Below are 14119 nucleotides of genomic sequence, written 5' to 3'. Positions count from 1 at the left end.
AAATTAATTGTGACAAAGTGAGGGCTTTAGTTGATATAACACTCCCGTCAGGGGGTGCATTAATCCAGCACAACAGCGGCGCATGGACTTCATTTATAAGTAAAGGTAAGACCATAATAACGTTTTTTTTTTAAATTAAATATGCTTTTTTGTGTGCTACAGTTTGTATGTGTAAAGTTAAAGTTAAGTTAAAGTACCAATGATTGTCACACACACTAGGTGTAATGAAATTTGTCCTCTGCATTTGACCCATCCCCTTGATCACCCCCTGGGAGGTGAGGGGAGCAGTGGGCAACAATCTTTGGTGATTTAACCCCCAATTCCAACCCTTGATGCTGAGTGCCAAGCAGGGAAGAATGCTGGTATGAGCTTTTAAACATAACCCGTTAACTGCTGCCAATCAAATGGTGAATAAGATACTCTTTGGGGTTCATATGTTTGTAAATCTGACTGTGATGAAGTCAGTGCCTCACCAGCCATGAACCTCACCGCACGTCACTGATATGTATGTATATATATAAATATATGTATACATATATACAGTATATATAAAATCATTTTACACACACTGTACTGTCTATCTGTGTTGGCCCTGCGATGAGGTGGCGACTTATCCAGGGTGTACCCCGCCTTCCGCCCGATTGTAGCTGAGATAGGCTCCAGCACCCCCCGCGACCTCAAAGGGAATAAGCGGTAGAAAATGGATGGATGGATGGATGTAAAAAGAAAATTCAATTTTACTGTAAAAAACTAGCAACTCACCAGAATGTTACTGTAAAATATACAGTGTTTTTTTAAAAACAGTATTTTTTACACATTACGATAACTGGAGAAACAGTACCACTTTTTTTTTTCCACTAAAAACAAAACAGGCAGCTTAGATGCCTGTGTGTGTGTGCGTGTGTGCATTTTCAGAATTTTACTGTGTTTTCAACATATTACTGTAAATGGAAAAACGGTACCTAAGTTTTTTTTTTTATCCTGGCAACTGATTTGCCAGTTCTTGACCGTATAAAAATGTGGTACTGGACACTGTAAAAAAGGTAAAAACTGGCAGCCAGAATTTTACGGTAAAAAAAAACAGTGGTAGAGTTTTTTCAATTTACAGTAATGTGCTGTAAAAACATTTTTTTATATTTTACTGTCATTTTTACAGTGTGCAATTTGATGGATAAGTCAAGCAGATTTTGAAATGTTTATTTTGTTTTAACAAATGTGTTCAGAATGTATAATATTTGTTGCAATATTGGATAATATTACAGTTTACACTGTACATATATTGTTTCTGTCAAATGGAAAAGCAGATACATATTTAAGAAAAGATAAGGTACTTTATCGACGCGCATTTATGGGCCACATAAATGATGTGGCGGCCCATATTTGGCCCCCGGGCCTTGAGTTGGACACCTGTGATGGAGGTGGTAAAAGCTAATAATTTATGACTGGACTTGTTCAAGTATAGAGGGATGGACAGAAGGTGACGTCACAGAGTGTCGATCTCGGTGGTCTGAGCGAGACACAGCCCCACTGCTGTGCACTGCGCACGCGCAGCAGCATGCGGTAGTAGTAAAGCAGGAAGACGATGTTGATCAATCATTTATGAAGTATAGAAATATCGGACATGAAGAAGATGAATCTCCGTGATGCTGCCGTCGGTGAGTCCACACCTGACCGGCTCTCTTGGCTCCTCTGAAGCCGCTTCCGGAGTGCCGAGCTCGGCTTGCCTGCCCGCGGTCCTCCGCTCTTTGTCGGCGGCTTCGACATCTGGGCGGCGCTCGGCCGGTTCTCCCCCGAACATTGTCTCCTTAGTTCCCCGCAATTATCCTGCCTTGGCTTTTTCTGGAAACGTTCTCGCGGACTGAGGCGTCTTTTGTTGCGAGACAAAAGCTGGCCACGTCACAATTATCGCGTTCATCGGCATCGATTTGAGATCACCTGCTGAGTGCGGCATGTCCTCCATCTGGTGCCGGCCCCGGGTCTGACGGGACTTCCCGGCCGGGCCTTTGTTCCTGCTTCCGTCTCGATTCTGATCCTGGTCCGGCTGCCTGGGAGGAGCCATGCCGGAGTGTGTGTCCGTGTCCGAGTTCGTGGAGGAGGTTCTGGAGGACTGGAGCTCGCCCACCACATCCTCGTTCACGTCCAAGATGGGCGGATGCAGGAACACCGTCTCCCTGCTGGAGGAGGTCAGTGCAAGGGAAAGGTCCCGTCTGGTCCACAGTCTGGTCTACAGTCTGGTCTACAGTCTGGTCCACAGTCTGGTCCACAGTCTGGTCCACAGTCTGGTCTACAGTCTGGTCTACAGTCTGGTCCATAGTCTGCTGTCATGATGTCCTGGAACACAACTTTGCTCCAACATAAGTGGACTCAAGTGGTTGAAGAACCAATAATAGGTGTTCTCCTGTTGCATCATTTTACATGGCCCGCAACGTCATTTTACATGGCCTACCACATTATTTTATATGGTTCGCCATATCATTTTATTTTAATGCCAGCCACATCATTTTATATGGCCCGCTACTTCATTTTATATGGCCTGCCCCATCATTTAATATGGCCCGCCACATCATTTTATACGGCCCGCAACATCATTTTACATGGCCTGCCACTTCATGTTATTTGGCCCGCCACATCATTTTACATGGCCTACCACATTATTTTACATGGTTCGCCATATAATTTTATATGGCCCGCCACATCATTTTATATGGGCCGCTACTTTATTTTATATGACCCACCAAGTCATTTTACATAGCCCACCACATCATTTTACATGGCCCACTAAATCATTTTATATGGTCTGCCACATCATTTTATATGGTCCACCACATCATTTTATATGGCCCGCCACATCATTTTACATTGCCCACTACATCATTTTGTATGGTCCGCCACATCATTTTGTATGGTCCGCCACATCACTTTATATGGTTCGCCATATCATTTTAAATGGCCCGCCACATCAATATATATGGCCTGTCACATCATTTTATATGGCCTGCCACTTCCTTTTTATATGGCCTGCCACATCATTTTATATGGCCCGCCACGTCATTTTGTATAGTCCGCCACATCACTTTATATGGTTCGCCATATCATTTTAAATGGCTCGCCACATCATTTTACATGGCCTGCTACTTCATTTTACATGGCCTGCCACTTCTTTTTATATGGTCCACCACATCATTTTATATGGCCCGCCACATCATTTTATATGGCCCGCCACATCATTTTATATGGCCCCCCACATAATTTTATATGGTCCGCCACATCATTTTATATGGCCTGCCACATCATTTTCTGTGGTTCGCCGAATCATTTTAAATGGCCCGCCACATCATTTTATATGGCCCCCCACAGATTTTTATATGGTTTGCCACATAATTTTACATGGCCTGCCACATAATTTTACATGGCCCCCCCACATCATTTTATATGGTTCGCCACATAGTTTTATATGGTTTGCCACATCATTTTATATGGCCTGCCACTTCATTTTACAAACCCCAAAAGCAGTGAAGTTGTCACATTGTGTAAATGGTAAATAAAAACAGAATACAATGATTTGCAAATCCTTTTCAACTTATATTCAATTGAATAGACTGCAAAGACAAGGTATTTAATGTTCACACTGGAAAACTTTGTTATTTTTTGCAAATTCTAGCTCCTTTGGAATTTGATGCCTGCAACATGTTTAAAAAAAGATGGCACAAGTTGCAAAAAAAAGACTGAGAAAGTTGAGGAATGCTCATCAAACACTTATTTGGAACATCCCACAGGTGGGTGCCATGATTGGGTATAAAAGCAGCTTCCATAAAATGCTCAGTCATTCACAAACAAGGATGGGGCGAGGGTCACCACTTTGTCAACAAATGTGTGAGCAAATTGTCCAACAGTTTAAGAACAACATTTCTCAACCAGCTATTGCAAGGAATTTAGGGATTTCACCGTCTACGGTCCGTAATAGAATCTGGAGAAATCACTGCACGTAACATTGAATGCCCATGACCTTTGATCCCTCAGGCGGTACTGCATCAAAAAGCGACAACTTTATAAAATAACAGATTGTTTTTTAGGATGGTTAAAGGTAATGTTGTAATTTTACAACAAGGGGTCTTACAGGGTTAAATATCTTGTCTTTGCAGTCTATTCAATTGAATATAAGTTGAAAAGGATTTGCAAATCATTGTATTCTGTTTTTATTTACCATTTACACAATGTGACAACTTCACTTGTTTTGTATATGGCCTGCCACATAATTGTATGTACATAAAAATTTGACAGCCTTTGCCATGAAGCTGAAAAGTGAGGTCAGGTGCGTCCTGTTCCAACTGAACCTCCTTGAGATGTTCCTACAGCTTCATTGGAGTCCACCTGTGGTCAATTCAGTTGAAAAATGAATGTAATCCATTTTGGAACAAGGCTGTCACATAACATGTGGAACAAGTGAAGCGCTGGGAATACTTTCCACATGGACTGTCACTATACTAAACATGCAGACAACAAAGCGGGGTCTCTGGGAGGGTGTTGAGTCAGCAGGTGAACCACAGACGTGTGTGTGTGCGTGTGTGTGTGTGTGTGTGTGTGTGTGCATTTTCAGGCCCTGGACAGCGACCGCTTTTTGTTGCAGAAGATGAAAAAAGCAGCTAAAGCCAAATACACATCAGGACAAGGTACACACACACACACACACACACACACACGCACACACACTTTAATGACGTGTGTGTCCATCAGAACACGTGTCCCACCTGGAGCAGTACATCCTGTCCATGGAGAAGCTGTCAATCAACTGTCACTCAAACGGCGAGTCCGAGGTTGGCTCCGCCTTCTGCCGCCTGGCCGACTTCTCCAAGGAGCTGGTCTCGCCTCTGAAGAACCTGGTGAGTCCTCTGGAACCTGGCACAGGTCTGAACGCGGGTCATGAAAAGTCTCCTGCATCCACGCTTGCTACCACGCTCACCATACACCGCTGTTTCTAACCATAGGGCCAGGACCCTTTGTTGGGCCCCCAGCGCCCCCTAATATGCCCCCCAAAAATATTTGTTCCTCAGCTGTGGTCCGTGTGGGTACTCTGTAATACACTTTTCCACCACTTGTGGCAGTGATGACAATATCAAACAAACAGAAGAAGTCTGGAAATAAAAACGTTTCTCAAGCACAAAAATTACGATTAAGGTGGTGATTTTCACTTTTATTTTACTGACAGTTTAGTGAAGCGACATATTAATTATTAATGTAGGTGATTCATTTTAGCACCACATTACTGTACGTCATTTTTAGGTCAGTAGTAGTTCCTTCTTATGCACTATATTTGATTAGTACTTATTTTTTTAATCAGCCTGACCTAAGCCTAAGTTTATGTTCAATAAATAATAATATTTGTGTTGTTTTCATATCATTTAACAAGGTTGTCAGATTTAAGTAGGTTAGATATAATTATTCAATATGATTCAAGTCAAGAGTAAGATGATTAATTCAGTGTTAATATTTGAGTGGGTCCCAGGCCCTCTATAGTGGAAAATTGCCATAGAAAACAGGTGTCAAATTCAAGGTTGGGGGTGGGGGGTGGGTCTGGCCCACCACATTATTTTATGTGGCCTTCAAAAGACTGGAAAGAAAATAAAGTACTGAATGTATTTTTTATGTGGGTATTTTCAATTCTGACGGAAAAATGTACTACTGTACATACAGTTGTCAGCACAAGGTGTGACCCCAGGATGCAGAGACAGAAAGTGGTGTGCAGGTCATAGAATGACATTCTTTACTTAAAGGGCAGTAGATACAAAAAAGGCAAGGAACATAGTAATATTTGCACACTGACAAAACACTATTACATTACAGTTTTTCCTGCAAGTTGCCTACTGTCTCTGCATCTTGGGGTCACACTTTGTGCTGACAACTTCATGTACAGTAGTACATTTTTCTCTCAGAATTTAAAATACCAAGATAAAAATGATGTACATAATTATACATTTACGGTATACATACATACATACATACATACATAGGTACATAATTATACATGTGCGGGACACGTACATACATATGTACATAATTATACATTTACAGTACACCTACATACATAAGTACATAATTATACATTTACAGTATACATACATGCACATGTACATAATTACACATTTACAGTATAGGTACATACATATGTACATAATTATACATTTACAGTACATACATACTGATTGTAGCTGAGATAGGCTCCAGCGCCCCCCACAACCCCGAAGGAAATAAGCGGTGGAAAATGGATGGATGGATGGATGGAGTACATACATATGTACATTACTATACATTTACAGTATACGTACATACATTTGTACATAATTATGCATTTAGAGAATACGTACATACACATGTACATAATTACATATTTACAGTATAGGTACATATGTACATAATTCTACATTTACAGTACATACATACATATGTACATTACTATACATTTACGGTATAAGTACATACATATGTATATAATTATACATTTACAGTATTTGTACATAATTATACATTTACAGTATATGTACATACATATGTACATAATTGCACATTTACAGTATACGTACATACATATATACATAATTATACATTTACAATATACATACAGTTGTACAAACCTGGTTTCCATATGAGTTGGGAAATTGTGTTAGATGTAAATATAAACGGAATACAATGATTTGCAAATCATTTTCAACCCATATTCAGTTGAATATGCTACAAAGACAACATATTTGATGTTCAAACTGATAAACTTTTTTTTTTTTGCAAATAATCATTAACTTTAGAATTTGATGCCAGCAACACGTGACAAAGAAGTTGGGAAAGGTGGCAATAAATACTGATGAAGTTGAGGAATGCTCATCAAACACTTATTTGGAACATCTCACAGGTGAACAGGCAAATTGGGAACAGGTGGGTGACATGATTGGGTATAAAAGTAGATTCCATGAAATGCTCAGTCATTCACAAACGAGGATGGGGCGAGGGTCACCACTTTGTCAACAAATGCGTGAGCAAATTGTTGAACAGTTTAAGAAAAACCTTTCTCAAACCAGCTATTGCAAGGAATTTAGGGATTTCACCATCTATGGTCCGTAATATCATCAAAGAGTTCAGAGAATCTGGAGAAATCACTGCACGTAAGCAGCTAAGCCCGTGACCTTTGATCCCTCAGGCTGTACTGCATCAACAAGCGGCATCAGTGTGTAAAGGATATCACCACATGGGCTCAGGAACACTTCAGAAACCCACTGTCAGTAACTACAGTTGGTCGCTACATCTGTAAGTGCAAGTTAAAACTCTCCTATGCAAGGCGAAAACCGTTTATCAACAACACCCAGAAACGCCGTCGGCTTCGCTGGGCCTGAGCTCATCTAAGATGGACTGATACTGTCACATTGTGTTGGTGACGAACCCCAAGATGCAGAGATGGTAGGCTTTGTCCAGGAAAACATGATTTAATGTTCATAAAATAAAGGAAAAAACACAAACCAGGAACTAGGAACAGGAAACAGGATGCCAGGAAAACAGGAACTGAAAGACGAGGAACAAAAAGATAGCAAGCTACAAACATCTACAATATATAGCTTACCGCTACCGCTTACAGCTATACTGACATCGACAAGTAGGAATGACAATAATCCAGCAGTGACTGGAGGGCAGGGCAGGTATAAATAGCAGCTGGCTGATTGACACCAGGTGTGGCCAGGTGCCAATCAGCCACAGCTGAGGGGACAGCACTCAGAGAGACAAAGAGGAAACTGAACCAAAAAAAGAGTTCTGACAGGAAATAAAACAAACACAGAGGAAAAACTAAAACTTAACCAAACTGTCAGGGACAAGCCTGACAGTAGCCCCCCTTCCCATAACAGATACCAGACGTTTTAGAAAATCCCCCCCCCCCCAAAAAAAACAGTCCAAAGTCACGGGAGGGTGGAGGGAGGACAAGGAGGTGGGCCACCAGGCCATGTGTCCCCGCAACCAGTGGGGAAGAGTTAGGTGGCAACGACGAGTTGAACGCCGCCACAATTGGCTAGGCGGCTCGTCCGCTGGCGTGGGAGGACCCACCAGAGACGATGGTGGCGCCCTCTGTTGGCCCCACCGGAGACGATGGTGGCGCCCTCTGCTGGCCCACCGGAGACGATGGTGGCGCCCTCTGCTGGCCCACCGGAGACGATGGTGGCGCCGTTTGTTGCAGACCCACCGGAGAGGATGATGGCGCCGTCTGTTGCAGACCCACCGGAGATGATGGCGCCGTCTGTTGCAGACCCACCGGAGATGATGGCGCCGTCTGTTGCAGACCCACCGGAGATGATGGCGCCGTCTGTTGCAGACCCACCGGAGATGATGGCGCCGTCTGTTGCTGGCCCACCGGAGTTCATAGTGGCGTCTGCTGACCCACCGTAGTGCGTGGTGGCGTCTGCTGGCCCACCAGAGTGCATGGTGCCGTCTGCTGGCCCACCGGAGTGCATGGTGGCGTCTGCTGGCCCACGGAAGTGCATGGTGGCGTCTGCTGGCCCACGGAAGTGCATGGTGGCGTCTGCTGGCCCACGGAAGTGCATGGTGGCGTCTGCTGGCCCACCGGACTGCATGGTGGCGTCTGTTGCAGACCCACTGGGGTGAGGAGTAGCTGTGCCTCCCCAGCTGCACAGCCACTCATAGCCCCTCCCCCTCAAGGGACGGATCCCAGACGTCCCCAGACAGGCCCACAGACGAAAGGGAGGGGTGGTAGAGGACTTGAAATGCGGCCGAACTCCTCTTCAATATAGCCATTAGCGCTACAATCCCGTCAAGCCTCTCCACCATGGAAATCTCTGCGAGGTTCGTGTTAGGCTGGATTATTCTGTCACATTGTGTTGGTGACGAACCCCAAGATGCAGAGATGGCAGGCTTTGTCCAGGAAAACATGATTTAATGTTCATAAAATAAAGGAAAAAACACAAACCAGGAACTAGGAACAGGAAACGGGATGCCAGGAAAACAGGAACTGGAAGACGAGGAACAAAAAGACAGCAAGCTACAAATATCTACAATATATAGCTTACCGCTACCGCTTCCAGCTACACTGACATCGACAAGTAGGAATGACAATAATCCAGCAGTGACTGGAGGGCAGGGCAGGTATAAATAGCAGCTGGCTGATACGTACATACATACTGTATGTACATAATTATACATTTACAGTATACATACAGTACATATGTACATAATTATACATTTACAGTATATGTACATACATATGTACATTATTATACATTTACGGTATACGTACATACATATGTACATTATTATACATTTACGGTATACGTACATACATATAATGGTCATAAATATACATTTACAGTATACATACTGTACATATGTACATAATTATACATTTATTGTATACGTACATACATATGTACATAATTATACATTACAGTATACATATGTACATAATTATACATTTACAGTATACGTATATACATATGTACATAACTATACATTTAAAGTATAAGTGAAGTGAATTATATTTATATAGCGCTTTTCTCTAGTGACTCAAAGCGCTTTTACATAGTGATACCCAATATCTAAGTTACATTTAAACCAGTGTGGGTGGCACTGGGAGCAGGTGGGTAAAGTGTCTTGCCCAAGGACACAACGGCAGTGACTAGGATGGCGGAAGCGGGGATCGAACCTGGAACCCTCAAGTTGCAGGCACGGCTGCTCTACCAACCGAGCTATACCGCCCCATGTATACATACATACATATGTACATAATTATACATTTACAGTATACGTACATACATATGTACATTATTATGCATTTACGGTATACGTACATACATATGTACATAAATATACATTTACGGTGTACGTACATACATACAGTATGTACATAATCATACATTTACAGTATACGTACATACATATGTTTAATATCATACATTACAGTGTACGTACATACATATGTACATAATTATACATGAACAGTGTATGTACGTACATACATATGTACATAATGATACATTTACAGTATATTTACCTACTTTCTGTCTGCATGGGGCATGGTCTCTCGCTGGCTAAGGGACTGGTTGTCTCCTGCTTTTCCCGTGCCTTGTCCTCTGCTGTCTACGGCCTGTCGCTGGCCAACCTGGCTGCGTGGGGCCGGTGGTCCCTTGTTCCCTGGGTTAGGGTCAGGGTTTCTTTCACACATGTCGGACAGCTCTACAGGTGTTCCACTGTCAATAAGAGCAACATGAGTCTTTCACAATAAACACAAAAGTCATTATGTTTGCTCTCAAATGACATGAAAAAGTCCTTGCAATAATTCTAAGGGTATTGAAATGCTGATGAAATTATTTGTCATTACAGTTGAAGAGCATGCTGCACAACATCAACTTCTTCCTGGACTCTCTGGTCAAAGGTGACCTGCGGGAGGTCAAGGGGGTGAGCAACACTCTTGTCTCCAGTGCGCCAGTGTGAGAGTGCAGCACACCAGTGAAGAATGCAGTGCGTGAGTGCAGCATGCTGTGCGTGTGTGCAGATTTTTTTATTTTTTTATTCCAAATTGATATTTTATTTTTATTTTTATTTTTATTTTTATTTTTATTTTTATTTTTATTTTATTTATAATGCAGTGCTTGACTGCAGAATACAGTGTGTTAGTGCAGAATGCAGTGCATGAATGCGGAATGCAGTGCATGATTGCAGAATGCAGTGCATGATTGCAGAATGCAGTGCATGAGTGCATAATGGAGTGCAGAATGCAGTAAATGAGTGCAGAATGCAGTGCGTGGTAGCAGAATGCAGTGAGTGAGTGCAAAATGCAGTGTGTTAGTGCAGAATGGAGTGCGTGAGTGCAGAATGCAGTGCTTCAGTGCAGAATGTAGTGAGTGAGTGCAGAATGCAGTGCGTTACTGCAGATTTGAGTGCATGAGTGTGCGTGAGTGCAGAATACAGTGCTTGAGTGCAGAATACAGTGCTTGAGTGCAAAATGCTGTGCATGAGTTCAGAATGCAGTGCAAGAGTGCAGAATGCAGTGCAAGAGTGCAGAATGTAGTGCGTGAGTGCAGAATGCAGTGCGTTACTGCAGAATTGAGTGCATGAGTGTGCGTGAGTACAGAATACAGTGCTTGAGTGCAGAATACAGTGTGTGAGTCCATAATGCATTGCGTGAGTGCAGAATGCAATGCGAGAGTGCAGAATGCAGTGCTTGAGTGCAGAATGTAGTGCGTGAGTGCAGAATGCAGTGCGTTACTGCAGAATTGAGTGCATGATTGTGCGTGAGTGCAGAATGCAGTGCATGAGTTCAGAATGCAGTGCATGAGTTCAGAATGCAGTGCAAAAGTGCAGAATGCAGTGCGAGAGTGCAGAATGCAGTGTGTGAGTGCAGAATGCAATGCGAGAGTGCAGTATGCAGTGTTTGAGTGCAGAATGTAGTGCGTGAGTGCAGAATGCTGTGCACTGGCTTGCTGCACATACAAACACTGAGGATGTGCAGGGCTGGACACTTAACACCCTCACTGGTGGTCGTCTTGGCGTCAGAGACACTCCCAAGCTCCGTCTCTTTGAAGGAGTGATGTGATGTTGTGTATTTTGGGACAGCGTTACATGACTTTGAAGGAGTCATGTGATGTTGTGTATTGTGGGACAACATCACACTGTCCAAATGTGCACAGGAAGTACACAAACGTACTGCAATGTATGTCACAAGTAATTGAGAGAGAGTATTTCTGTAACTTCCACTTTCTTAAAGCCTCTTTTCTCTTTCATGGGATGTCTCTTATAGGACCTGAAGAAGCCTTTCGACAGAGCCTGGCGAGACTACGACAGCAGATTGTAAGTGTGGAAGTTTATTTGTACCCTATCAACACACTGGCCCTGAAACCTCTTCAAGCTCAAATCTGAGTGTGTCAAAATGTCTGCAATGAACTCTGACCTAAACACACACTTCAACAATCTCCAATGCAACATCTTCATCTGCACAAAAGTTGTAACAATGTTAAGAGAAGTGAAAAAGAAACCAGGAAACGTGGTGTGAAAAGGAGCAGGAAAAAGCAAAATATAATCCTGCCCCATCACTTAACTAACCTGCTTCTTATAAATAATAATCAATAAATACATCATCAATTGACACCTTATAAATAATAATCAATAAATACATCATCACCTGACATCTTATAAACAATAATCAAGAAATGCATCACCTGACATCTTATAAATAATAATCAATAAATACATCATCACCTGACATCTTATAAATAATAATCAATAAATACATCATCACTTGACATATTATAAATAATAATCAATAAATACATAATCAGCTGACATATTATAAATAATAATCAATAAATACATCACCTGACATCTTATAAATAATAATCAATAAATACATCATCAGCTGACATCTTATAAATAATAATCAATAAATACATCATCAGCTGACATCTTATAAATAATAATTATTAAATACATCATCACCTGACATCTTATAAATAGTAATCAATACATCACCTGACATCTTATAAATAATAAATACTGTACATCATCACCTGACATCTTATAAATAATAATCAATAAATACATCACCTGACATCTTATAAATAATAATCAATAAATATTTCACCTGACATCTTATAAATAATAAATACTGTACATCATCACCTGACATCTTATAAATAATAATCAATAAATACATCACCTGACATCTTATAAATAATAATCAATAAATATTTCACCTGACATCTTATAAATAATGAATAATAAATACTGTACATCATCACCTGACATCTTATAAATAATAATCAATAAACACATCACCTGACATCTTATAAATAACAAGCAATACATACATCATCACCTGACATCTTATAAATAATAATCAATAAATACATCACCTGACATCTTATAAATAATAATCAATAAATACATCATCAGCTTACATCTTATAAATAATAATCAGTGTTGTGCAGCTCCACACCACTCGGTGGCAATGTTGTGCAGCTCCACACCACTCGATGGCAATGTTGTGCAACTGCACACCACTCGGTGGCAATGTTGTGCAGCTCCACACCACTCGGTGGCAGTGTTGGTTTACCCTCAACTCCTCTGCAACCAATACAAAACACAAACACGCATGTCATCAGGCCCGACTAAACAGGAAGTAGATGTTGTTGTGTTCCACTTCTAACGCTTTAAAGAAGAACATTTGAAACAGAAAATGTGTTGTAAATACCACAATTGTGTTGTGTGTGTGTGTGTGTGCGTGTGTGCGTGTGTGCGTGTGTGTGCAGCAAGCAGGTGGAGAAGGAGAAGCGTGAGCTGGCTCGTCAGTACGGCATGGTGAGGAGCGAGGTGAGCGGCGGTGAGATCGCTGAGGATCTGGAGAAAGAGAGACGCTGCTTTCAACTGAACATGTGTGAGGTCAGTTGTTTTATTATTATTATTTCTTGTATCTGCAAAAGCCTTGCTGGAGGTCTCTTTGGGTTGTGTGTGTGTGTGTGCTTCAGTATCTGATCAAAGTAAACGAGATCAAGACCAAGAGAGGAGTGGACCTTCTGCAGAACCTCATCAAACATTTCCACAGTCACAACAAGTAAGGCTGCACACACACTTCTTATCTGCCAATGGTGTACGATGGTGATGCTTGCTCCATAGAGGGGAAGGGGGTTTCAGCGATGTTGCCGCTGATGCCACTTGATGTGGCTGTGGAGGCCGATGCGTGAGCCGCACTTCCGTCCGCAGATGGGGCAGGGAAGCCCCGACGTTGGGGGCGTGCCGGCTGTCCTCTGGTGTCGCTGGGCATGTCTCTCAAACCTTCTTTGCTGGTTGCTGTGGTTTATTTGGGATGTTACTCTGGCACAAGTGGCCCGCCAAGTTAAGTGGTCACATGCCAGGGTTTCAAGCTGCATGGGGTTGATGGAAGTGCGCTTCAGAGGGTCCTTGGTGTAGTCCTTGTAGCGCTTCTTTGGTCCACCAGCAGCACGCTTCGCTTCGTATAGTTGGCCGTAGAGGACTTGGCGGGGCAGGCGGTGATCAGGAAGGCGTATGGTGTGTCCTAGCCACCGGAGGTGTCTTTTGGCCACGGCTGCTTCCATACAGCTGGTTTGGTGCTCTCCCGGAT

The 14119-nt window shown here is 42.3% G+C and overlaps 1 protein-coding gene across 3 annotated transcripts in view; it reads left to right on the top strand.

The window, feature by feature from the left end:
* The window catches only part of unm_sa1614 (un-named sa1614), a 64289-nt gene continuing 50170 nt past the window's right edge, over positions 1-14119 (top strand). Inside the window, exons 1-7 of one of the 3 annotated variants that reach the window (XM_061984726.2) lie at positions 1-105; positions 4598-4670; positions 4735-4880; positions 10366-10440; positions 11783-11832; positions 13290-13419; positions 13506-13591. In XM_061984726.2, coding sequence (XP_061840710.1) covers positions 4631-4670; positions 4735-4880; positions 10366-10440; positions 11783-11832; positions 13290-13419; positions 13506-13591 — 527 coding nt within the window. In that variant the 5' untranslated portion in view covers positions 1-105; positions 4598-4630. Of the gene's footprint in view, positions 106-1458; positions 2184-4597; positions 4671-4734; positions 4881-10365; positions 10441-11782; positions 11833-13289; positions 13420-13505; positions 13592-14119 lie in introns of those variants that run through there. The other 2 variants (XM_061984727.2, XM_061984725.1) reach the window with 2 other exon arrangements.

This window comes from Nerophis lumbriciformis, linkage group LG23 (assembly GCF_033978685.3).
Source record: "Nerophis lumbriciformis linkage group LG23, RoL_Nlum_v2.1, whole genome shotgun sequence".
In the NCBI taxonomy this organism is placed as follows: Eukaryota; Metazoa; Chordata; class Actinopteri; order Syngnathiformes; family Syngnathidae; genus Nerophis; species Nerophis lumbriciformis.
Note: the sequence above shows the minus strand (reverse complement) of the source record. Positions and strands in the feature narration are given on the sequence as shown.